General features: G+C 34.0%; 4 protein-coding genes and 1 long non-coding RNA gene across 7 annotated transcripts; all 5 read left to right on the plus strand.

The window, feature by feature from the left end:
* On the plus strand, positions 1–4,592 carry LOC130985660 (uncharacterized). Of its 2 annotated transcripts, XR_009089044.1 has the most exons (15): positions 1–406; positions 510–572; positions 678–730; positions 1,300–1,380; positions 1,467–1,540; positions 1,681–1,763; positions 2,320–2,426; positions 2,659–2,801; positions 2,887–2,934; positions 3,021–3,073; positions 3,312–3,396; positions 3,483–3,549; positions 3,651–3,761; positions 3,917–4,066; positions 4,331–4,592. XR_009089044.1 is itself a non-coding variant. In XM_057908735.1 (14 exons), the coding sequence occupies exons 1-14, from the start codon at positions 201–203 to the stop codon at positions 4,000–4,002; spliced, it is 1,260 nt and encodes a 419-aa protein (XP_057764718.1). In that variant the 5' UTR covers positions 1–200; the 3' UTR covers positions 4,003–4,131. The 2 variants fall into 2 exon arrangements, 1 of the variants encoding a protein (XP_057764718.1); XM_057908735.1 differs by lacking the exon at positions 4,331–4,592 and having other exon boundaries at positions 3,917–4,131.
* Positions 4,593–5,319: 727 nt separating this feature from the next.
* LOC131025468 (putative FBD-associated F-box protein At1g61330) lies at positions 5,320–8,615 on the plus strand. Its single transcript, XM_057955264.1, has 3 exons — positions 5,320–6,195; positions 8,033–8,197; positions 8,283–8,615. Exons 1-3 carry the CDS (start codon positions 5,320–5,322, stop codon positions 8,613–8,615), a joined length of 1,374 nt encoding a protein of 457 aa, XP_057811247.1.
* A 4,088-nt stretch (positions 8,616–12,703) lies between these two features.
* LOC130985661 (F-box protein At1g61340-like) lies at positions 12,704–14,317 on the plus strand. The gene is made up of 3 exons (XM_057908737.1): positions 12,704–13,637; positions 13,718–13,792; positions 13,886–14,317. The coding sequence occupies exons 1-3, from the start codon at positions 13,434–13,436 to the stop codon at positions 14,087–14,089; spliced, it is 483 nt and encodes a 160-aa protein (XP_057764720.1). The 5' UTR covers positions 12,704–13,433; the 3' UTR covers positions 14,090–14,317.
* A 2,620-nt stretch (positions 14,318–16,937) lies between these two features.
* Positions 16,938–18,929, plus strand: LOC130985662 (pentatricopeptide repeat-containing protein At5g18390, mitochondrial-like). Of its 2 annotated transcripts, none has more exons than XM_057908739.1 (2): positions 16,938–17,125; positions 17,221–18,929. In XM_057908739.1, exon 2 carries the CDS (start codon positions 17,497–17,499, stop codon positions 18,880–18,882), a length of 1,386 nt encoding a protein of 461 aa, XP_057764722.1. In that variant the 5' UTR covers positions 16,938–17,125; positions 17,221–17,496; the 3' UTR covers positions 18,883–18,929. The 2 variants fall into 2 exon arrangements, with proteins under 2 accessions (XP_057764722.1, XP_057764721.1); XM_057908738.1 differs by having other exon boundaries at positions 17,394–18,929.
* A 2,820-nt stretch (positions 18,930–21,749) lies between these two features.
* On the plus strand, positions 21,750–22,494 carry LOC130985663 (uncharacterized). Its single transcript, XR_009089045.1, has 3 exons — positions 21,750–22,114; positions 22,192–22,267; positions 22,367–22,494. It is a non-coding gene; the product is annotated as an uncharacterized LOC130985663 (long non-coding RNA).
* Positions 22,495–27,127: the final 4,633 nt, after the last annotated feature.

Genomic DNA, 27,127 nt, shown 5'->3' on the forward strand with positions numbered 1-27,127 from the left:
TGTGTCGCGGCGGTGGCGAGCGTACAGTGGTTAATTTAATTTTGGACCTAAAATTTGCCTCCATCCATCATTGGGCCGTTGGCTGTACCATACTTAGGCTAGAAATCTCCAGTAGGCCCAATCTGCAAAATCTCCCAGTGCCTATTGACGGCGACGTGTTTCGGAGAGCAGCGGCATTTTGCGGCGGCGGAGGATTATTAATGGCTGACGAAGCGGCGGAGCAGACGCGTCTTAGTTCGGAGTCTGCCGAAGACGGCGTGCCTCCTAGTTCGGAGTTCGTCGAAGACGGCGTCAGCAACTGGCCGACGGTTCAGTATGACGTCGCTCCATACAAAACCTACCATTTCTTCCAGCAGTTCAGAACTAACGAATCGAACCCTAACAATTTTCTCAAAGGCGTCAAATGGTAATTCTCCTTCCAAAACTTTGTATATTCGTCGAATTGGGATAAACCCTTGCTGTTTCGCACTTATCATTTCCTTGGGGCACTGTATGGTTTCTAATGGTAGGTCGCCGGACGGTTCGTGCTTCCTGACCTGTAATGAGGACAATACACTCCGAGTTTTCAGTTTGTAAGCCTATTGACTAATATCGTTGAATTCCTGGACATCTATATTTTCTGTTTGTCTTTGGAAAGCTACTGAGTTGTGTTCCTTTTCTTCTTTCTTCTTTGTTAGGCCTTATAATGACATTGGAGGTCCTGATGCTCCTACGTGCACGCCTGATTCTGGTAGTGTGATAATCTTGAACTTTAGAAATTTCTGACGTTATGCTGGTATTGTTTTAGAAGAATTTCAGTAACTTTTTGTTCTGTTTACTCCTAACCAGACTAACATCGGGAATAGCTGGTTCTTTTATGGGAAGTTATGATTTTCCTATTACGTAAATAATGTTGGTAGTCAAGTTTTAAGCCCGACCATTTTTTGATCGACAGGATTGTTGATTTATCTCTATGCAAAGCATTGCCTGATACAGACAGTCAAACGGCTTTAAACTAATAACTTTGGCCATGTAAAATCTTATAATTGAGAGGGTTTCTAATTTATGGTTTATGGAGAACGGATGTATCCTAAGTGCTGAGTCAGCGTAATGGGATTTCAAAATTATAGAGGCTGTTTATTTATTTATTTATTGTTTCTTGTAGAAGTTTTACTTGAGTTCAATTTCACAAATTTGTTGTACTTTTGGATATTTAATGATGGAGCTCACTTTCTCTTGCCTGCCCCTTCAGCCATCTTTCAATGCAAGGATTTTGTATTTCATGGGCAAACCTCCCTAATGCATTCAGCTTACTTGCAGATTCATACGAGCCAAATGTTGTTGTGAGTGAAGGAGAATCTGCATATGACTATTGCTGGTACCCATACATGTCTGCTTCAAGTACATCTTCATGACATGATTTTGTTGTTCCATTATATTATAGTTTTGAAAGTGTCATTTACTATATTGCCAGTTTGGTATTCCAGATCCAGATCTATGTGTATTCGCAACATCTACTCGGGACCATCCTATTCATCTCTGGGATGCAAATTCTGGACAGGTGTTATCTAGTGGTTATATATTCTTGCATATTCGTTTGTGTTCTTTATCAGAGTTTGTGAGCGCTCTATTTGTATGCTTCTTTGTGTAAGTTTGCGGGCGGGTAACAATTAACAAGTATTGTCGAATTGTAAATTTCAGCTACGCTGCACATATCGTGCCTATGATGCCATGGATGAAATTACTGCAGCCTTTTCAATTGGCTTTAACCCTGGTGGAAACAAGTAAGCACTAACTAAAAGGTGTAATGTGTAATACCAATTGAATCACTAGTAATGGCATTTGTATTGATATTCTACACTTGCCCTGCTTTTGTATTCATGCTGCAATTGTCTTTGTTTGTATTGTTTGTCTTCTTCAATATGATGTTTGATGCAGATTTTTGATACTTAGACATTAGCTAATTATTATGTTGCTAAATTTGTTGAAACTTCCATTTCCCTATAAGAAAATAGGATACATAGTATAAGCTTGATTTCCAAAATCTTCTTTGATAGTTTATTTTATTTTAAGTAATTGTTCACAAGTTATTTGGGTATTTTTTCTACAGAGTATCTTGTGATTAAGTAGATTATCATCTAGATTTATTGACGCGTGCTTGATAATTTCTGATCATGTCTGTTTTTTTCTTTGCCCCTGAATCCAGATCTGTCTTTTTTGGTTTTAAGTCTTTGCCTTATGATAGTCCTATGTCTTTCAGGAACTTCTGTTTTTCACACATGTAGCTATTTTGTATATTTGAAGATATTACTTTTGAAGATATTATATTATTCTGATCAGGATATTTGCTGGATACAATAAAGCTATCAGAATTTTTGAGGTTCATCGCCCAGGGAGAGATTTTGAACAACACTCGACTGTTTTAGGAAACAAAGAAGGCCAATCAGGTGATTTTATCTAATTTATAGATTAATGGGGCTTTGGAATGAATTCCACCAACTTTGGATTGACCCTAAATCTGTAAACTTTTAAATCATTATATAAGCTCAAGTATTTGATAAGTTATTTGTTGTGATCTATTTGTGTTCAATCGAGTAGTATCTATGTGGTGTTAATGCATTAATTTATTTGTTTTTAGTGGGATCTAATCTTCCCGAGCTTCTTTCTTCTTATGGTCAGGTATTATATCTTCTATTGCTTTTTCCCCCACTTCTTCTGGTATGCTGGCTGCGGGCTCCTACAACCAGACTACTGCTATATACAGAGAAGACAATATGGAACTGCTGTATGTGTTGCATGGCCAAGAAGGTGGGGTTACACAAGTAAGTTGGTAGAGTTGCCTTCTGTGGGTTCATGTTTTCTTGAGTTTCTAGAAGTGGTTAATCATTCAAAGAATGTATCTGCCAGGTTCAGTTTTCTAAGGATGGAAACTATTTGTACTCTGGGGGACGGAAGGTAGAGTCCAACTGCTCCTCTTTTGACAGCATACTAATGCAAAATTAGACGGGCCTTTCATGGATGTTCTTTCAAATATCTTGCAGGATCCTTATATTCTATGCTGGGATATTCGCAAAACTGTTGATATTGTCTACAAGTAGGTTTCTTGCTCCTCTCTAAAACCTCATATGGGAATTGGGCATTTGACTGCATAAAAAGCTAGCTATGTTCATTATCAATCTCATAAGTTCTCCTGTTGGACTAGTCTTGAATTATTTTTTCTTAGTTGCTTGCCAAATGCTAATTTCTCCTCTGCAATAGTTATATAAGAAGTGTGGGCCTTGTTAAAGCATTAGGATCCAATTGTTACTAACTTTTCTTCTGTATTTGGTAAGACTATATCGATCATCTGAAAGCACCAATCAGAGAATACAATTTGATATTGAGCCTCTTGGTCGATATCTTGGAACTGGTGGTCAGGTACCTTTTTAGCTACCAGTAATCTTTTCAGGCATTCAATTCAACAGCAGTTAAGTCTCTAATTTTGTCCAAACTCTCTTTTAAAGGATGGTCTGGTGCATATCTATGATCTTCAGACCGGGGAGTGGGTATCAAGCTTTCAAGCGGCACTAGGTTCACTCATCCTCCTCTTTATACCTGTCTGCTTGATCACAAACTTATATTTCATTTTTTGTATTAGTTAATAATATCTTCAATCTCTCTGCATCGTTCAGACACTGTAAACGGATTTGGTTTCCACCCATTTCTACCGATGGCAGCCACTTCATCAGGACACCGCCGATATATAGATCTTGATGACTCTGCAGAGGATAACAGTTTGAGTGGTAATATAGCTCTTGATGATTATGATTGATGCTAAAGTTGTAACAGTATCATCTTCTTTCTATAATCTACATTTTCCGACCATCATATTTCAATGTATTCGCTTCTTTTCACTGTTTTTACAACTAAATTAATATGAGTGACTTGTTATGTTTAGGTGATGAAAATTGTGTGTCGATATGGAGCTTTTATTCTTCTGGAGGCGGCGATGCAGTTGAAGGTGTTGGTGATGTTGCAAATTGATCTTTTATTGCTTGACCAATGGAAGCTTGTAGTTGCTTCATATAACTTTACAGTAACATATAAGGTTATTCTCGAATTTTTGTTTATTAATTGGGAAGAAAAAAAAAGATCTAGTAGTGTTTGCTGTTATTGCTTGATGATTTTTTAATTTAAAATCAGTCGCTTAACTTTTATGCATAACAATAGCAAAAGGATTAAATTTCAAACGAGAGTATTGTCTGCTATTTTGCAATTTCTTTATAAGATGAACTACTCTCTCTTCCATCTTATATTCTCTCATCTCTTTTCCTCCTTGTTTATGCAAACCTTGTCACCGAAATTTAACCAGTTTCCAGAAGTTACCAATTCATCTCCGTTAGATATGAGCAGAAATCCATTATTTTGAATAAGGAAGATTCCAGATCAGATTATAGCTATTTTCAAGATGAGGAGTGCTCTACCAAATTCTTTGACAAAAACTTGTTCGCCTTAGTAAATGAAAAAACAAAAACACCAAAATTTGGTATAAACCTGCGCTAGAATTCCTTCTCAGCGCTGCTTAATTTAATGTAATTTCCTTCAATTGTTATCGTGGTCTTAGTTTAAATTTTTTGGATGATGGTCTTATTACAAGTGAGAAACAGAAAGAAGACGACAACAAATATAATATATGTATCTAAGAATTTAATAACCAATTAATAGTATTTTCTACTAAATTTTGCGACATTTAGTGTATTGGTTATAGCTATTCTGAAGAAATTAGGAAATGCTACCAAATTCCGAGACAATAACTTGTTGAATTGTATATAGCCTTGTTAATCAGGAATAAAATAATATTATGAATATAATAAAATTAAATATTAGTATAAGTTTTTTTGTTAACTTGGTGGAATTCCTTAATAGACGCTGCATTATTTGGGGTACAGATTCAGATTAATTATGTTAATTACCATCTTCCCATTTTAGGCCAAATTATGTTAATTCTGCTATACTACTAATCTGGAATTTAGAAATTCAGGGTTCACAATTCAAACATACACAGTCAGATCACAATGAAATTACATAATGCTGATAAATCATACTACTACAGTAGAGACAACATAGGGAAATTGCAATAAAAAAAAGAAACACTACTAAATGTTATTGATCCATTTTGCTTGAAATCTATCTGGAAATTTTGTCTCTAGATAATCAAGATCCAGACAACTCACATCCCTTATCTTTGTTTTTTTCTATCATTTTCCTCAATTCTTCAAAAACAAAAACAAAAAAAAAAACTATATAAACTCCCTTGATTCATCACTATTATGCATTATCAAAATTGTTTGCCAAATCACAATGGCTCTTGTTCCATTCTCTCCCAACAAAAAAACGAAACCAATAAGTGACATGCCTGAAGATGTTATCGAGAAGATTTTCTCATTTCTTCCATTCAAAAAGCTGTGCAGCCTCTGTATTGTATCAAAAAGATTCAGAAATTCCTGGAAATTCTGCCGGGACCTCTCTTTCGACAGCGATGTAGCCAAGAATCTGTCTCGAGACGAATACAGAAACATGGTCGACAATTTCTTCAACAATCATTCAAGCATTTGCGCAGACAGACTGAAATTGCAGTACGACGCAAGTGATGAGGGCAACCTCATCAGTTTCTGGGTCGGCAAAGCCATCCGTCTCGGGATAAAGGAGCTGGAGCTCAACCTCACTCAAACGCACGAAAAGCTCTCACTCAACTACGATCTCGTAGATGTCGAAACCCTAAAGACATTGAAGCTGGTGAACTGCGAGCTCCACCTGCCGTTGAACTCCAACGGGCTGCGCCATTTGAGGGAGATGACGTTACAGAACGTGATGGCGCCGCCGATGGTGACGGACTCCATTTTCCGCAACTGCGTGTCGCTGAGGGTTTTGCGACTGGTGCGGTGCAGTTTGGTGTACAGTGTTAGGGCAATTGGTAAATTAGGGTTTGAGGTGTTGGTGGTGAAGGATTGTTGTGATGTGCATTCAATCGAGATAGACTCGCCTTGTCTTCGGAGATTTCACTACCACGGCAAAATCATGGAGTTGAGATTTGGGTGCGAGATGCAGTGTTTGAGCGATGTGGTTCTCGACGTTGCGCACCCTAGAGGATTTCACCGCCTTTCGCCTTCACATCGTCAAATGGTGGAACGCCTTGCGTTTGTCCAGATTTTTACAGTTACCACCATTTTTCTTGAGGTATTCTTCATTTCATTTCTCTACTAATTATACAAGCTCTTATTACTCCACTCGTCCTTCTAAGTTAAACGTGGGATCATGTTTTAAAAAAGAAAATTACTTATACTTTGAATAGATATTTTTTTTTTGATAAACTTACAGTATTAAATAAAGAAATTTAAAGATCGCGCCATAGGGGACTCGAACCCTAGACCTTTGGCCTTGGACATTTACACCTCAATGCTTGGCCAACACACACATACATACTTTTAATAGACATAAAAAATAACAAAAATATCATACTTTTCGTTAAAGGAGGGAGTATTAGTTACAATCTTTTGAGCAGATTGTGTATGTATATATATTTCTATTATTATTATTGTTGTTAATAAAGTATATTTAAATTAGGGCCAAATATTTATAGTTGAGATTCAGTTTACCAAATTGGGTGTCTCACTTTAATTTTTTAATTTTGTATACTTTAGTTTAATCTTGTACTTAACTAGAGTTTAGTTCATCTAATTAAACTATATAATTATTTTTCATCATTTAATTTTATTTTTATTAATTAATATTTCACTATTAGAGTTGATAAGTTCAAAGTTAGTGTATATAAATTTATTGAAATTCAATTTTTGAAGTAAAAATTAAGTGTAATTCATAATATTATATAAAAAAAAATTGAGTTATTGATGCATAAATACATCAAATTTGGACCAGTTTTGATTTTTAACATGAACTTTAAAAAGTGTCAAAAAAATACATCAACTTATTGATTGTAGTAATTTTAACACGAATTTTATTTAGGGCCAAATTAAAGCTTACTTGGCATGCCAGAATGCTCTTCTGAACAAATTGAATTATACTCCCTCCGTCCACCAATTAAAGGCCTATATGAAAAAACACGGGTTTTAAGAAAAAAATGTATTTTTATTAGTTTAGTGGAGAAATGGTCCCACTTTTTAAGAAAAAGTGTATTTTTATTAGTTGAGTGGAGAAAGGATCCCACTTTTTTGTAAAGAATCTTTGACTTTTTTGATTAAATAATGAATAAAAACTTACTAAAAATAGGTAGGCCTTGTTTTTGTGGACGGACCAAAAAGGCAAGTAGGCCTTGAATTGGTGGACGGAGGGAGTAGTATTTTTAACACAAATTTGAATTGTCGGATTATATTAAATTGTAAGACATTTATTTTGGCTCGTCTCGAATTGCATCTATGAAAGTAAATAGAATTCATGTTAAAATTATTACAATCTCTCTAAAAAAAAGTTAAAATTATTACAATCAATAAGTTGATATATTTTTTGAGACTTATTAAAGTTCATGTTAAAAATCAAAATTGGTCTAAAATTGGTGTATTTATGCGCCAAAAATTAATTTTATAAAAATATTATTGTAATAATAAATATAATAGTGGAATGAGGTGGTCTCCTGTACACTCGGGTGTTAAATGATATTAACACTAGATGACACTAACATTATTTTGTCTTACAAATGACACTTTCATATTATGTAAATAACACTATCTCAAAATGACACTAACACTAAATGACACTATCATGCGGGTGTACAGGAGATTTTGTGTAGTGGAATTCTGCGGCAAAAAAGCGAATAGTGGGACATTGGATCCTATCTAGAATATTTGAGGTCACATCTAATATAAAATTAATTTCATAATTTATTGAGCGATGACGAATATAAGGAGTACGGTCAGATGTAAACGAATATAAGGAGTATGGACAGATGTAGATGTTTTGTGTTACCAAGTTACCACAAAGAAAAAAATTACGTGGAAACAAACGGTGGTTTTGTAGTGATATAATTTTCCTTTTATTTTTAATTTTTGTTTGTTTTCAGGGACTGTGTGCTAGATTTGAGAAGAATGAATACAAGAAAATGGAATTCTTGCTACGAAGGTTAAAGGAATTTCACTTGGTTGTAGCACCGGAGAGTTTCTTGAATCCTTCGGATGTCGCTATTTTCATCAAGAAATGCCCATCAATTGAGAAACTTTTCATTGATGTATGTTTACAATTAATTTTAATTTTTTCCTTTTTATTTCTTAAAGAGATGATAATTTTTCACTGATCTCTTTTGTTTTTGGCAGCTTGGACGAGATGCCTTTGCTACTAGCCTTTATTGGGACAATTATGGAAAGAGTTATGTAACTGCATGCCAGGCTACATTCCCATTCTTGAAATATGTGAAAATAAAAGGGTTTACAATGAGGGAGCTGCCAATGCATATGGCAAGATTTTTCCTTAAAAATGCTATAAATTTGAATCGTTTAATTCTTGTGAAAGCCAGAATTCATTATTTTTCTACAAACTATAGCCCAGAAAACCTGCGTTGGGGGATAATATCAAATGCAAAAATCGAAATGTATAACTATCGTGCAGATAAGAATACAATAATGCCTCAACATTTGAGAGGTGTCTGATGTATTACTGATAATCCTTACCTGTTTTCTGTTTTTTCCATTTTCTGTGCAAATTTTGTTATTTTCAAAATCAAATTATACAATGTCTAGTATATTTTTTAGAATATAAGCGACTCGATTAGCTTCACGTCAAACCATTTTTCTATGTCGTTGTTTCAATGACTTCTGTCGAGTTTGATATATACATACTTCTTTGCATTTTTTTTATTTGTTTTACAATAAAGTAGATAGAAAGTTTGGTCATTCGGAAAGCAAGAAGCACCATTTTAATGTAACCAGCGCAGAGGTTATAACATTGAATGGCATAATCGAAGTCTATATATAATTATATTTATCGAGGTTATAACATTTGCACAATATTGAGGAATGTTGTGCTTTTTCTTTTGGTCTTTTAGTTCCCCTTTTTCAGTATAGATTTTTATGTTGTTTATTTACCAGGTTGTGTTAATGGTCACTACCTACTTGAAATGATGATTATTATATATGGAAAACGCTAATTTATTAAGATATATAGGTTTTATATATATATAGTTGTTTATTCATTATCTAATGATAAACGTGTAGCTACTAGCTAGTGGTTTATAAAAATGTCTTTGTTGATATACACAACTTTCAGAAAAATCATTACCTATATAGCGTGAAATATTTATTTACCGTAGATGATTTTGGTTTAAACCGATTCCTCTAAATTTTGAAGACTATATATACGTGTTCGTTGAGATCTTCCAAAGGGTTCTTGAACATTCCATTGAAAAAAGGTTCAGTGAAGTCATACTACTAGAACACGTGTTTAATAAGAGAAATAGAAAATGTACATCTCGAAAAAAATATATGAAAAAAATCATGGGTTTGGCATACCTTAATTTACGCAGCCTCACAACGTGTCCAACTCCCAACCTCAGCTTGTTTAATTTAAATGAGTATCGACAATTAGCAATATGAATAAGAATTCAAATTATGAGGGGCTTTCTATTTACATAAGCAATGCCGAGAAATTGTTCGTCGTAACAATATAAATAAATAACTAAATTTCATTACAAATATATAAATTTAGAGAGCAGTTCAAATAAAATTTTCCTATACTTTAGTAACTATAATCAATTTGCATAATAGATCTTTATATGATCTATATGTTTAAAAAATTATTGTAATATATAAAAAATATTATCATATAAAAGTATTATAAATATTTTTGACTTGGGAGAACAAAATCTCGTTGTTTACATACAGGAGTTTGCACTTATATATATAAAGAAATATTCTCGCAAAAAAAGCATTACTACTATATAGTACATTTAAAAGAACCTTTAAAACACAATTTGCATTCAACATAGACTAACTTTTTTTTTTCATCTAATTGTGGAAGTTAATACTTCATTCGTATTTGAAAGGTTAAATTGGTTTGAATTCTAAAGAAGAAAAAAAAGTTTAGTAACGAAAAGGAATGCCGTCCGTCAATTGAGCCAATTAATAAATAAATTAATCGGATCCAACAAAAGGAAACATTGAACGACTTATTTGAACTTCTTGGCGCCAATGAAAGAGAAAGTGCTTTGCTGGGCCTCTAATATTATGGTCCACTTATTTTTATCACTATCTTAAAAAAAAAACAGTTTAATAAACGTTTGAAATTATCATACTTGGTATTGTGAATATTTTATTGCTATCATTAGAGTATGTCATCCTTAGTTAAACAAGATGACGATTAATATTTAGTCAAAATGGCCATTAATTAAACAAAATAAAAATAAATTACTCTTGACCAGCTTTAAATTGGGTCATGAATCATGATATAGCCCACTAAGCACACAATCCTAGTGGCAGCGTTGACATGTTTGACTCACCTACCCCATTTTATGCCTATTGTTGGTCAATCTACTTAAACGAAAAATTTGTGGAAGAAATTGAATATTTAATTAGGAATTTTGATGATATAAGATCTTTTTATTGATATTTTTTTGGATGCATGACCGTTACGTTTTCTAGCATAATCCTTTCGTTTTTGTTTGAGTCAATTACATTTCTAACATTTTATTTCGTATAAGTTTGATGACTTTGATCTGATGTGCAGAAAAAATTAATTCCTGAGTATCAACAAAAATATAAGAGGAAACATTAATTTGCAATAGAACACTCTATTGAATAATTTTTTAAAATTATGATAATCCTCAAACTGTTTGCTGTCGATATTCGTTAAATCCTCCCAACTGTAATAACAAATAAAGGGCTATATTATACTCTTTCCATCCCATTTTGATAGACTAATAGTCCTCTATTGTTTTTGGGATTTCCCAAACTATATATAGTCAACTTTTTAAATTTAAATTACATTACTTTTTACTAAAAAATCTTATTTAATTAGTGTTTGCGAAAATAATATATGTAAGACAATAAATAAGGATAAAGTAAAATAATTACATTTCTAAAAACTATCTATTAATTGTATTTTCTTAATAAACAAAACTATGGTGCGTCGCTCCCTTAGAACTAAATCTTGATATATGTAAAAATGTAATATAAATTACTATAGTGAAATGGAGAAAATATATAGTTAAGTAATCACACATGTGTGAGAGACTAATTAGACCTTACACAACATGTAATACTATACATTCGCACACAATATAATAGTCAAGGACAGGTGCTTCATCAGCCACACAAAAAAAGGGGGACAGGTGCTTCATACTTGTTTGGTAAACAATATAAATAGACTATGTGATTTAATAACACGTATGGATAGAGTTGATTATGTGTCCACGTTCTAATTATTTTCATATTTGTCGGTTTGTCTGGTTTGAGGAAAATACTATTTCACATAACAAAATGATAAACATATACATATAGAAATAAAAATTTTAAAAACATTTTCTGGAATGGAAGACGATACAATGGCGGTGCCATTCTCATGACATTGGGTTGGCTGACAGTTCAAAGTCACACAAATAAGTGTGTTTTATACTCCCTCCATCCTTTACATAAATTTTTAGGATGGAGAAGTGCGAGTTTTAAGATTAAGTTGTTGAATATATTGAAAATGATGAAAAATATGAAAATAGTACTCCATCCGTCCCAACGAAAGCATTGCGTATTTTTTTTTTAACCGTTCCAACGAAAGTGGTGCATTTCCTCTTTTGGTAATAATTTTACACTACAAACAATGTGGCCTCACATACATTTACACATTTTTACATTACAATCTTATTCTCCTTAAATCTCGTGCCAAAAAAAAGCGCACCGTTTTCGTTGAGACGGAGGGAGTAATATATAAAATATTATTAATAATGGGGTAGTGTCCCAAAATGGATAGAAAGCTATTTGGGGAATGACCCAAAATGAAAAAGCAGGAAATTATTTGGAAATGAAAGGAGTAAATATTTTGTAATTTTTATTTTTTAATTTTTGTCATTTGTACATAACTTTGATAATAAAGTCACCAATGAGGATAATGTTACAGGATTCATTGAAAATTATTGTACTATGCAATAGTTGCAGAATAATTGTATGAAGGATTAGTGGAAAAGTTCGTAAAGAATATATGAAAAAAAACCTATATGCTTAAAGTACCATATAACATATTTTAAATAATTCTTTAGTATTAAATACGAGTTGGCATTTCTAATTTCTAATATAATAAAGTATTAAATATGAAATTATAATATTAGTTGTCGACATATATTTGGTATACTGATACAATGACGTAAAAAGAATGATTTTATTAATATATTTGCATTATATGTTTGACACAAAAGGGAGAATATTCCATACAATATATTGCTAATATCTAGCTGACATGATACATTTACAAGTAATTAATGAAGAAATTTTAACAATATACAATGTTCTGAGTGGATTTGGTTACGAAAAATAGTCTGTAATAGTATAACTTTTCAATTAAGCAATTGCTTTTTAATGGGAGAATAATACTACTGCAATATTCTTTTTAAATCGTATGTCTAGCTAGCTTTACACCTGATGCTGAGGGTATGGCGAGGAACAGAACAGCCCATAGCTGCTGGTGGCCCAAATCGTAATTTCACTTTCCTGAAATCATTAACCAAAGCGTGTGGATGGAAATTGGAAACTGTAACTAGCCGTCACACGGTTCATTTGAGCCACCAAATTAGAATACTGGTCAACCCACCAATCGCGAACGTTCCCGAGTCCACGTGTCAACATCGGGTTGCACTATGTCTTTGAAAGCGCACAGTCCCAGTAATTATAGCAAAATCCAACACAACACAACACAACACGTCTTCTTCAAACCTATCGCCAGCCGACTAAGACCGACCATTCTCTGCCACATCACCAGAACCACCCCATGTTGCTCATCCAGCCTATCGAGAACCACCACGTGTCCCAGCCCAACGGCTAGTTTTCCTGCTTGCTATATACACTGGAGTCGTCGGAACCTCGAGTACTTTCTAGTAAAACCATAAAACTCAGATATTTATAACCGCTTTTGAGAGAGGATTTCTGTAATCGACCTATTTTGGGGTGAAAAAAAACTAGACATTTTGTAAAGTGGGCGTCATACTCGCAGATTGTGTGAAGATTATATATATATAGAAGATAGTTGGAAGACGGTTTTTGTTTCCTTGTTCAGTAAGCCGTTACGTCAATCTCCATTTACTGTCTATTAAGTTTGGGTTCTACTTGTACAAGCATATATTCGTCTCCATAGTTGAGTAGATTTGAGGCTCAAAGTTGAGATTTTCTATCGGTATTCATTTGCTGGGTTACTTGGTAGTAGGTTAATTGGTGGGATTCTGGTAAGGCTAAGTGTTAGGAATCAGATCTTGGAGTGTAGATTCGTGGAAAATGGCGTTTGGGGATTCGGATGAAGGGTACGGAATGGGGCTGGTGAGGAGCACTTCATTTGGGAGGAAAAGGGTTTTTTTGTCGAGTCACGGTATGGAATTTGGGGATGATGATGATTGTGTCAGTCTGAAGAGACGGTGCCCTCAAGATTCCATATTTTGGGGAGAGAAATCTGCGCTCGAGGACTTGCCTCAAGAAATACTGGTTAGTATTCGATTTTCTCTGTTTTGTAACTGTTGGTCAAATTTGATTAAGCTGTTTTGCTAAATGAGATTGCTCTGCAGATTAGGATACTGTGTGGTGTGGAGCATGACGATTTGAAAAGGCTGTTTTTTGTGTCTAAGGCGATTAGAGAAGCGGTAAGTTTTCCCATTGCTGCAAACAGTTGATATGGTATGTTTCAAGATTTATGATGTGGAGTTGCTAATTAGTGTAATTTTTGCTTGAAACAGAGTGTAATAGCGAAACAATCCCATTTTGCGTACAGCACGCCGAGGAAGACGGTGGGATTTAAGAGTTTGGATGAATTGATGGAGATGGAAGCCCCAAATGCTCCAAAACAGTCGAGGGCTCCACGGCAGAGATTGAGTGTGAAGAATCTGGCCGACATTTCAGTCGCCCTCTTCGCTGATGGAGATCTATTTTCCGAGAATTGAAGAGTCATTTTTATTTTTTTGTAGAGGAGCAATTGTTGGTTGCTGTTTGGATGATCTGATTGGATTCTGTCTTCAACTCTTTCCATTGAAGAATTGGGGCGGCTTGTCTCTACTTTGTATGTACATGTGTGGATCTCATGGTGTAGATACGACATATAGGCGGTGTATATGTTGTAATTTATTCAACAGACTTAATAAGAATGAGAAGTGCTCATCGAGTTATGTAAATGGCCTTTTGCTTATATTATTCCTTTGGATTTACTACAATTTCACAGATTTTCTTTTTTCTAGTTTCCAGAATTGTTTGTGGAAAACAGCAAGTGTAGGCTGGCGATTTCTCTTGAGAATTCTGTTTCATTTCATCGATAGATGTAACTCTGAGCATTTCATCGATTTTTAAGATAAATATTTCTGCCAAAATAGATGGGCAAATTGTTTGTGTATTTTAATCTCGTGGGCTGATGGAATCCGAGTTAGAAGAAAAGTGTTCTTTTTTGGGTATCCTAGGAAGGAAATGAATTTTTATTGAGATCACGTTCTCTGAGCTTGAAAACGCCATTAATGTGTTGTGGGAAAACATGGTACTTGTGGCTTTGAAGGCGGCTGTGATTGAGGTCTCAATTACACACCAATAATTTATTATTTAAAATAAGTTTTCCCGCTTTAACCTGAGCATAAAGCATATTGCGTTCTTCTAGAATGTTGTCGCCTCGGATTCTTGTTCTTCAACACTTTTGGGCCCAATCGGTGGGCTCTTGACGCGCTTTGGCCCAATATTGGGCTCAGTGCCCCAAAACCATCAACTTTTCTCTGCCAATAAATATTCAACCTAAATCAAATGAAATTACCACAATAACAAGGTTGAGAACTTGAGAGTTGAAAGTTATGTTAAAAGGGCTGACGGTGGACATCATTGTGGCGGGTCAAGAATAGCCCACCTAGTTTAGGTGGACCAGCCTGCCTCAGCAATATTACAAGTATAATAACAATAACAATACTTTTAATAATATCTACAAGACTACAACTTGGACCAACATATGCTTTAGCCTTCAGGAATCTTTTCTGTACTTCCAATTGTTATACAATATTCAAATTGTTAAAACCAAACATTATTTATTCACAACTAGATGTTTGTGCTTTTGCCCATATGAATTGATTTTCTGCCCTTGAAACTTTATGTTTTCTTTCCCTTTCTCTTTACCTTTCTTTATGCATGTCTAGCTCGATTGCACATTTTAGTGACATTGTGTTTATGAATTTGAAGGCGTAGTTCAAGATATGAGCTTCACCATCAACTACTCATCTCTCTTCAACAGTGCCATTTGAGACTACATTTATATTTAATTATTTTTAAGAAACAATATCATGATAATGTAAATTATAGAATGTATATGTATCGAGTCATTTTGTAGCATGCAGCAACGACATATATGATTTATTGTTATTGTCATACGATTTTTTTTTTTTTTTTTGAAAAGGTTATTGTCATACAATTAATTATGGTATTGCTGATAAAGTCTGTAAATGAACAGAGCTACTCGCAAGCTATTCGAAATTCGGCTCGAAAAAAGTTCGTTCGGAGCTCGAGCCTGACAGTGCTCGGCTCGTTGAGCTCGCAAGAATGTTCAAATTCGATTGTTCACGAACATATTTGCGAGTTTGTTCACGAACCTTCAGTCGAGCCTTCAATCGAGTTAGTGCACGAGCCTTAAACGAGTCGAACTCGAGCTCGAGTAACACATTTATTAAGAAACTTTTTCTAAATTTATAGCGAATTCGAGCTTGAACATCATATATACTAATATCTAACGAGTCGAGCTCGAACTCAAGCTCGAATTGGACATTATCGAGCATCACCCGAGCCGAGCTCAAGCTTGGTAAGTGGATGACGAGCCGAACTCGATCAACAAGATAAAAACTTGAATCGAGCTCGAGCCGAGCTCGAACACCCGAATATTTAAACGAGCCGAGCTCGAGCCTGCTAGTATTCGACTCGTTTATAGCCCTATGAGAAAGTGAGGAGAAGAAGGTGAGTGATGGTTAGTGCTTGGTGTCAAAGTAAATTTGATGACTAAGTCCGTCAACCACTTCTTTTATCTTTAAGCTTTTGACTAAGTCTTTCTTTTCCGTTTGAATATGCAGCATTAAAATTTATAACTATTATTACAATATGGGCGCGCTCCAGTGAGATCCCTTATTTTTCGTGTAACATGAGGACAATGAATAAAATATATAATAGTAATGAACAAGACGTATATACTGATGAAAAATAAAATTTAAAAAATTGGTAATGAATAAGACATATATACTGATGAAAAAGGTAGTATATACTGATGAACAATGCAATATATACTGATGAATAACAAAATTTAAAATATTCTGCTCCCTCCAGGATTCGAACACTGCAAAAAAAAATCTCCCTCCAGATACAATATCAACCATAGGATTGATAAAATAAGCGCACCGGATCATGCCCTAGATCTCACTAAAATTAGGGGGTCTCATTGGAGCGGCCCCCTATTACAATATATCATAGACTATATCTAATTATCTAAATAAATAAAGAAGACAAGATATAATTTAGTGTCAAAATTTACACTATTAGTTAAAATTTGTATTAATCCAAGATAAAAACTCAAAATGAAATAAAATAAATTATCAATACAATAAATCAAATTAATAGCTCAAAAATATAAAACCCACATGAAATAAAATTAACAGTCCAAAACATATATTCCATATCCAAAAATATACAATAATAGAAATAAAAATACAACAATTAATTTAAAGCCCAAAATAATTAAGTCCAACAATTAATTTAAAGCCCAAAACTATAAAATACAAATAATTAAAAAAAATCCGGAAGCCAGGCTTTCCACAAATGGAGGTTTGGGCGTAGAAGGAAGGATCGAACTGTATCCGAAAAACAGTCAGAACGCCTCGCCGCTTTCTTCTTTACTCTCATTTCTCAGAACCGCCACGCCAAAGCTTCTTCTTCACTGATATCTCCTCCAAGGATTCTTCTTCCTCATTACGGTATTTCTCTTCTCTATTTTTTCCAAAATACACAGAGATTTGGGACTTGAATGCAATATTTCAGAAATTGAAAAAGCTGTTTGCGTTTGGAACAGTAGAAACGCAAATACGCGAATCTACTGTTGAAAACCTGACGAAAAAGGCAAAAATCGGATGCGATTTGCAGTACCAATGGAGCAAATTGCTTACTGCATTTTGAGATTTGCAGTACCGCGGATGAGCTAATCAGACTAATTGTGTATTTATTGATTTTGTTCATAATTTGTAGCTCTGCTATTGAGGCTCCAGATAGATAGAGCCGTCTCTGCTTACTTAATAGTGAGGCATCACCGAAGGTCCTCCTCTACTCATAAGCTGTGATAGAGATTCGAATGCTTGTGATTCGTAAATTCTCTGCCCTCATCCCTGGCACGAGCGCATCGACTTGTATTCGTACCTTGACCAGCGGAACCAGTTTATTTTGTAACAGTGATGGTGGTACAGGTAGTAGAGGCTTGCCCAACGATGACTACTTTGCTACGATTCACCACATATCCAACATTGTGCGACGTGATATATACATGGAGCGCACACTCAACAAGATGCACATATCAAAGATTGTAAACTCAGAGCTAGTTTATCGGGTCTTCCGCAGCTGCTGCAACTGCGGGGTTGAATCTTTTCGCTTCTTCAATTGGGCAAGGACAAATCACCCAAATTATGAGCCTACCACACTTGAGTTTGAAGAGCTCCTCAAAATCTTAGCTCGGAACCGCCATTGGGAGACCATGTGGAAGGTAGCAGAAACTATGAAAGCACAGAGCTTTGCTATATCTCCATCGGTTGTCTCTTTCATTATTGAGCAATATGGTAAGCATGGTCTCATTGATCAAGCTGTCGGCCTATTTAATGGGCTAAAAAACTTCAATTGTCCGCAGACAACTGAGGTATACAATTCCTTGCTCTTTGCCCTATGTGAGGTTAAGAACTTCCAGGGGGCTTATGCTTTGATAAGGAGAATGATTAGAAAAGGGACCATTCCTGATAAGAGGACCTATTCAGTTCTTGTTAATGCTTGGTGCTATGCGGGGAAGATGAGAGAGGCACAAGATTTCTTGGAGGAGATGAGTAAAAAGGGATTCAATCCTCCTGTACGCGGCCGGGATTTGCTGGTAGATGGATTATTGAATGCAGGGTATCTGGAATCAGCTTTGGGGTTGGTCAGGAAAATGACCAAGGAAGGGTTTGTGCCAGATGTAGGCACGTTCAATTCTTTGGCGGAAGCTCTATGTAATTCTGGGCAGATTGACTTCTGCGTTGATCTTTTTCATGATGTTTGTGGATTGGGGTTTTGTCCCGACACAAGCACGTATAAGATTATGATAATTGTGACCTCAAAAATTGGAAAAGTTGATGAGGCTTTCAGAATACTTCACAGGTCCATCGAGGATGGTCATCGTCCATTTCCGAGTTTGTATGCTCCAATTCTGAAAGCTCTTTGCCGAAGGGGACAATTTGATGATGCATTCAGTTTTTTTGCTGATATGAAGGTGAAAGGGCATCCTCCAAACCGTCCTGTGTATACTATGCTGATAAAGATGTGTGGACGCGCTGGTAGATATGTAGAGGCTGCCAATTATTTGGTGGAGATGACTGAGTTAAATTTGCTACCTATGTCACAAAGCTTTGATATGGTTTCTGATGGCTTAAAGAACTGTGGGAAACATGATTTAGCCAAAAGAATAGAACAGTTGGAGATATCTGTCCGGGGTCTTTGATTTATTAACTCTTTATTCAGCAATATAAAATTTGTTTGTTATGCCAAGAAGGTGATCCTCAATATGCTTCTTGTTGTATACTTGTCCATCTTCACTATTTGAGAATACTATATGTCAATGCGTATTCCATTTGAAGTAGCAGAATGTGAGTTTGCCACAATATTTTTCCAAGATGTGCCTAATAGCTTCTTCATTCTTGGTTGGTAACTTGGAGGTGGTGGATGATCATTTCAATTTAGCCATGGCATTTGTGAGCTCAATTTTGAACTTATCTTGAATCCCTGAGTCTTCTTTTGTTTTTGTGACTTGATGACCTTGTATATGGTCTAATGCTACATTTGATTTGGCGTCTTCAGCAGTTTTCTATTTTCTTTGGAGGTGGGAACATATGATTAAGTATTTGAATGATTACGTGATCAAACAACTCAAAATTGTCCAATCTATTAAAGTATGTGGTTAGCTTATACTCCATCCGTCCACCAAAAATATGCCACTTTACTTTCGGCACGGGTTTTAATAAAATGTGAGTGAAGTTGGTAGTGGAGTAAGGGTCCCACTTTAAATGTGAGTGGAATGGTGTGAACCCTACTACTAAAAATGGGGAAGAGTCTATGCTACACCCATGCGTACTACGCCTCCTCCTTGAGATTCATACACGTGTCTTTCTCTTTGATACCACCTTTTCCCAAAACCACTTTTCCCGTTTCGTTGTTTTGCTATGCATGGGTTCTAGAACAAACATATTTGCTAACCTCTAATATTTAGACACGTATTAGTTTCTTGGTTTTGTAAATGCCTTTAGTTCATCTGCCTTTTATTCCGTTTTCTCATTACCTTTAAGCTTGTGTCTGTGTTGTATTATTTGCTCTCATGGAAGGGTCGCGCATTCCCGGTAATTTTTTTTAACGGCACTTTAATAACCAAAGAATTTATGATATTGTTTTCGCACGAAACTTTAGTTTCCATATTTCCGTAATTGTAGACGTTTAATTTGAGGTTTGTGGTATTGAATTTTTGGATTCTTTCTTTTTGAAAAGTATTTGATAATCGTCACATTTAATGCAAATCTTGACGTGGGTTTTTTTTTCACTTCATTAATTATTATTATTTATTATTATTATTATTTAAGTTTTCCACTTCATTAATTATTATTAAATTGTGGGTTTTTTTTTCTATGTTTTAGAAGATGTATGATGTGGAATTTACTTTAATAGTAATTGATGAAGTGGAATATATTTAACGGAAAAAATTAATTGATCAAATGAATCTGTTAAAAAAGGATCTAATAATAGTATAATATAAAGGCATACGGATCAAATAAAACAAAAGGACTCGATGAAATAAAAAATCAAAGTATGAGGACTTTACAATGTGTTTTGCCTTAAAGTTTTAAAGAAGTATGATTTTTTTAACTGTCAATTTTTTTTAATTATTTTTATCATGAATTTTAATATAATAGGAATGTTGAAATATTTTTATAAAAAAAATATTGTAATATAAAGATGTTATATAGATTATAATAAATGATGCCTAATTTGTTAGCAAATATTTGTCCCGACGGTATTTTTAATGTTTTCGACGGTATTCTCAACTTACTCGGCGGTATTCTCATTTTTCTCGACGGTATTCTCAACTTACTCGGCGGTATTCACAATTTTCTCGACGGTATTCTCAACTTGCTCGGCGGTATTCTCATTTTTTGTCGACGGTATTCTCAACTTACTCGGCGGTATTCTCATTTTTCTCGACGGTATTCTAAACTTACTCGGCGGTATTCACATTTTTCTCGACGGTATTCTCAACTTACTCGGCGGTATTCTCATTTTTCTCGACGGTATTCTCAACTTACTCGGCGGTATTCTCATTTTTCTCGACGGTATTCTCAACTTATTCGGCGGTATTCACATTTTTCTCGACGGTATTCTCATTTTTTACCCACACATAATAATGTGTGGCAGTTTAGCCACACATAATTTCAAAATGTGTAGGTAATTCACACAAAAAAAATTCATTAATTATTGACATTTAAAATGTGTGGCAAAAACATTTTCGTGATATTTATTATTTTACGGTTATTTTTAATTTTTATTTATGTGTAATAAAATTTATCTTTGAATTTGTTGTGCCAACGTGGCAAACTAATTAATATTATTAACCACACATAATTATAAATTATTTATGTGTGGGTAATGAATTTTTATCATTATTTATTCTTGACATGTAAGAAACGTGGGGAAATATTTTTAGCCACATTTCTATTTTCACTTTAATTAATTATATATACAAATCTTAATTGATGTTTTACCCACATATAATTACCCACACATATTTTGGAAAATGTGTAGGTGAATCAATTAGAAACTTTTAATTATTTATTGACATTTAAAATGTGTAGTAGAAAATTATTTGTAACATTTGTATGGTGGTAATTTTTTTAAGTTTTATTTTATTTAATGAAGTTGATTTTTATATTTGGTGTGACAATCTATTAATTTTTGTTAACCACAAATACTTATCAATTGCATATGTGCGGATAATAATTTTTTATATTTATATTTATTAGTATTATTATTAATCCCTTTATTATTATTATTATTATTATTATTATTATTATTATTATTATTATTATTATTATTATTATTATTATTATTATAACTCAATTGGCGTGAAAAGTGAAAACAATACTATTAATTGTTTCAATTACGTAAAAGGTGAAATATTGAAGAATTAATTTGGAAGAATAATGTTATCATTTTTTTTTTAACTTTTGGATAATGAATTTCGGTAGTTGGCATGATTATCATGAATAATTGAGATAACCGAAAATTACTATATATCAGCTAAATGAAAGCATTTATGAACTCAAATTTGTATTTCTTTTACTCTACTTCTTGCGGTTAATACTCCCACTACTCCACTTCACATCCCCACCAAAACGTCCTCTATGGCTTCCACTACTAATCTCTTTGAATTTCACGCCAGGATCCCATCTCCACTTCCACCTTTTGCAGCTAGGGATCGAAAGCCGCCCGCCGCTGAGCACCCTAGCGTCGCCCACCGCTCTGTACCCTAGCGCCACCGCACGCCACGAATTCCTGCGGATCGATATTATATTACTAGTATATTACTTTGTTCTCCCATATATTACTTTGTTGATTTTCTCAAAATTGTGTTAGGATTTGTGTAGAATGATGATTGTTGATCCTCTCTTCCTATTCTTTTCGCTTATCAGGTATGGAATTTCAGTTCATGTGACATTTGCGAGAGTTCTAGAAATTATATTTATTAATATGATTTTTCATTCAATAGCATTTGCAATTGAGGGCCAACTCAAATATAAAGGCAAATGGTTTTATCACTACGAGATTTGACAAGAAAATTGAACGTAAGTTTAATTTCTTTCCGGTTTAACTGGCACAATTTTATTTTATTAATTTTGGGTTTGTGTATATAGAATAATATTGTATTTTTATTATCTTAACAGGAATAGCTGAACCAGATGTCAAGATGCAGTTAACCAATGCGTTGGATTACTTTTCGTCAACAAAGCTTTGTAGAAATTAGTAGTGTTTGATCAATTGTGTACCGTTATTATGTAATTTTTTTTGTTATTGTGACATAAATAATGTGTTACTTTGATATTATTGATAAAGTAAAAGTTTGTATATTATCATGTTATATTTTAATGTGTTGTATATACTATATTTAATTTAAGAATTTTTACCTCATTAGGATTATATTAGATTAATTAATATATATATAAATATATAATTTATATTTATATATATGAAATACAAATTAAATTTAAAAAAATTTGAAAGTTTTAGCCACACATAAGTTAGGTATTTACCCACACATACAAATTGCCACGTGTACAATGCCACATCAGCATCTGCGTAATTTCCACATCATCATTGTATTATGATAAAAATATATTTATCTACACATAGGAGACACTTATATGTGTCGGTAGTATTATTAGATTTATCCACACAAAAATATATGTGTGGGTAAAAACCTTTCTCTACACTTTTATAGTGACACATGTTGACATTTGCATTATGTGTAAGTAAATATTTATACCCACACATAACCTTACTTTTAACCACATTTATGTGTGTGGCTGAAAATCCGAATTCTTCACATTTTTCTCGACGGTATTCTCAACTTACTCGGCGGTATTCTCATTTTTCTCGACGGTATTCTCAACTTACTCGGCGGTATTCACATTTTTCTCGACGGTATTCTCATTTTTCTCGGCGGTATTCTCATTTTTCTCGACGGTATTCTCAACTTACTCGGCGGTATTCACATTTTTCTCGACGGTATTCTCATTTTTCCCGACGGTATTCTCAACTTACTCGGCGGTATTTTAAATTACCCGGGGGTATTCTCAATTTCCCGGCGGTATTCTCAAATTCCACTTCAATATCCAATTGCACAGGCAAATGGGGTAACCACTACCAAAAAAAATAATAATACAAGCACAACATACGAGCAGATCACCGAAACCAAGAACGACCTAATTGTTGGCGTCTGGAGATCTTTCGCGTTCACTCCTTCGAGAAATCGATGGCGTTTTGAAAATATCTAACAGTACATTTTCGAGGCCCTCAGTCGTCAATCCCTTCAAAAAAAAATTAATAAAAATTGTGTATGATTATTAGTAGGCTTGCCCAAAAAAAAAAAAATTACTACCTGCATCACATACTCCATATGTCTGGGATCATAATTGTAAGCCGATGGATTTTGAAGAGAAAAACGTGGCAGATTCTGATGAGAAGTAGATGTGTTGCCATACTCATGCACAGAATGTCGATGTGCCATGGACATTGTCGCTTCAGCATGATGTGACGCATCATCGGCCACTGGACCACCATCGTCGAGTTGGACATCATCACAATCTCTAGTCTCTGGTGCAGGCGTGCGACGAGGGGCAGGAGAATGTACACCCTTACGATGTACAACACTACAACTGAAAAACCCCTTCAAATCATCCAAAAAACCCTTCAATGTCCTCTTCATTCGACTCTCCATATCCTCGTTATGCCTTCTCATTCGAATCTCCTGTTCTTCTGCCATCCTTATCAGTCTGATGTCCTGCTCTTCAGCCATCCTTCTCATTCTTATCTCCTGCTCCTCTGACATCCTTCTAATTCGAAGATCATGCTCCTCGCCCATAATTTTGACCACGCATGCTATATAGCCACGGTCTCGTCCTCGGATCACGTGATCGCTACTACTAGATGATGATGTAGTCGGTGGTGGTCGAGTACGCTTTCCCTTATCTCGAGACCTCGCCGGCCTTTCTTCTCGTCTCCTCGGCAATTCATGCTCGTCAACACGTATATCCTGTGCAGGTCGCGGGGGAAACTGCCTACCCTCCCTCAACGGGTTCGCTGGTCGCTCATAGTGAACACCAATTGTTTTTAGGTGTCCGACAACTGTGAAACACAAATTTATAACATAAATTGTTACTTCAATGATTATTTTGTAGAAAAAAAGGGGAATATAATCATGTCACAACTGACTTCCTATAACTACGAATATTTCTTTGAACTGCATAGTATTATTAATCACGTTCAAATAATTTACATTAAATTAAATCAGGTGATGAAATATTTTTCAATCTACATGTACAAATATAAAAAACTTGCAGTTGAATATTATTTAAACAAAATAATCGCATAAATATGATTTAAATATTTATTCAAAGACTATATTAAACTATAGTTATACTATATATAAATAAATAGTTTTGTACATCTTAGAATATTATATGATCCATAATGATACTCATTATCATCTATACTTGCTTTTCATACTCCCTCCGTCCCACCCAAGATGCAACATTTTCCTTTTTGGGCCGTCCCAACCAAGATGCTACATTCTTTATTTGGCAAAAACTAACACTAATTAAATATTTTCTTATTACATTCTCTCTCCTACTTTATCACTTTTTTATTTTCTCTTTCTTACTTTATCACTAATTAAATATTTTCTTATTACATTCTCTCTCCTACTTTATCACTTTATTACTTCTTCTCTCTTACTTTATCACTCATTCCTTAAATCTTGTGCCCAAAAGCAATGTTGCATCTTAAGTGGGACGGAGGGAGTATTTCATAATTTATATAGTTATATACATTATCAATTAAATCAATTAATTGCTATTTCAAAAATTGAAATTTCGAATGTTTTCACATTCATATTTTTATTGAAATCATTTATGTTTGTATTTACTTTTATATAAATACACATATATATATATATATATATATGTATATTATGTTTAATAGTTAAATCTTTTTATAATTTTAATTCTTTTTTCAACATTTTTATATTTATTATATTTTGTTTCTATTTAATATTTAAATTTATTTATTCAAATAGATCATTTAATTACAACTATAATATTATGGGGTAATTCATTCATTTCGAAATCTACATGTCATCCAAATCAATTAAAAGGTTGAGGCATTATTATATTGTGAAAAATAAAAACAATTGTCACACAAATTGTTTTAACACTTCCATCAGGAAAAGTCATCAAACCCAAAACAATAATTGGGAGAAATCCATAATTAATGTGGCGGTGAGAACCGCTTGGTTATGAGATGACACAACACAATTAATCTCGCAATTTGTAGACACGCAGCCAATATCTCATAAAACCAACTGATTACTAAAAGAGTAGTGCTATTTGGATAAAATTTGTCCGGACAAAAATAAGGTTAAATTTCTTTTAAAATAAATTTATTTATAAATTCCAATTCAAGTTAAAAAGGAATAAGTTAGTTTTATTGTTTTCGTAATTTTTTAACATTTTTTTTTATTTTTTGTTATTTTATTTGTAGTTTGTGTACTTTAAAAATAATAATAATTAAAAAAATTATTAAAAAATTACAAAAAAAATACAATATAAAGAAAACAATAAAACTAGCTAAATTCTATTTTATTTTGAACCAAAATTTTTAAATAAATTTATTTTATAAAGTATTTCATCATATTTTGTCCGGACAAATTTTGTTCAAATAACATTATTGTTACTAAAATTCTAATTTAGTGAATATAAAACACCATTTCTAGGAATTAAAAGAAACAGAACGACCATACTGTGAGATCCGTGCCTACAACAGTTATCAAACCAAAAACAAGAAACTAATACGTGTCTAAATATTAGAGGTTAGCAAATATGTTTGTTCTAGAATCCATGCATAGCAAAACAACGAAACGGGAAAAGTGGTTTTGGGAAAAGGTGGTATCAAAGAGAAAGACACGTGTATGAATCTCAAGGAGGAGGCGTAGTACGCATGGGTGTAGCATAGACTCTTCCTAAAAATGGATGTGGCATATTTTTTGTGGACGGACGAAAAAGGAAATTGTGGCATATCTTTGGTGGACGGAAGGAGTATTGTTTTTATCTATCCAAGCAATTAACCAAATTAAATGTGTCTTCTTGGTTATGTGGTCCTTGGGTTTGGATGCATTGCACGAAACTAATCTGGAAGTTTATTGTTATTGTCAATCATATCATATCCTTATAATTATTATGAGGCAATATCATCTCTTATAACTTGGGTTACTTCCAAATGTGGGTCAAATCAGTACACCAATGTGTGGCCTGCGACGTGGACTTGATGGGACCTTATGCTGAACTTCCCTCCTGAGTGAGGCAAGAAGGTAAAGGATCAAGCTAAATTATTAGTATTATTTTTTTAATGTGGAAGCTATAGACGATAGTTTAGTTACATTTATAATTCTATCTTATGGATAAGTGGGTATCTGGATGACTAAGTTTAAGCTCTGGCATGTCCTTGGGTTTTAGAGGAATTGTGCATTTAGCTCAAGTAGTTGGGTAATGAAATTCTAGGAACAGCCAATGGAAGTTATGCTCTGTTGGATTACTCAACACATGTTCTTTAACGTAGTTTCATCTTATAACAGTGGTGTGTATGCCCAAAATTGGGTCTTGGGGCACATCATGTGATCGCTCGCCAAAGTGGCCTCATAGTCTATCGAATGATATTCTTCTTTCCCTCTGAACTAACTTATCTCGGACTTGCAGTTGATCTTTCTGATGCATGATCATTGTCTAGCTTTTGGAATGTGATATTATTCCCTTTTTTGCGCACTCATTTCTTTGTTCATTTATGAATTGAGGTAATAGCTTCTTCTCTCCCTTGAAAATAGATTGATTGGTATTTGATATTTGCTTGTCATCCTCATTGTTTGGTTTTGGTTG

Source organism: Salvia miltiorrhiza, chromosome 5 (assembly GCF_028751815.1).
Source record: "Salvia miltiorrhiza cultivar Shanhuang (shh) chromosome 5, IMPLAD_Smil_shh, whole genome shotgun sequence".
NCBI classification, from domain to species: domain Eukaryota; kingdom Viridiplantae; phylum Streptophyta; class Magnoliopsida; order Lamiales; family Lamiaceae; genus Salvia; species Salvia miltiorrhiza.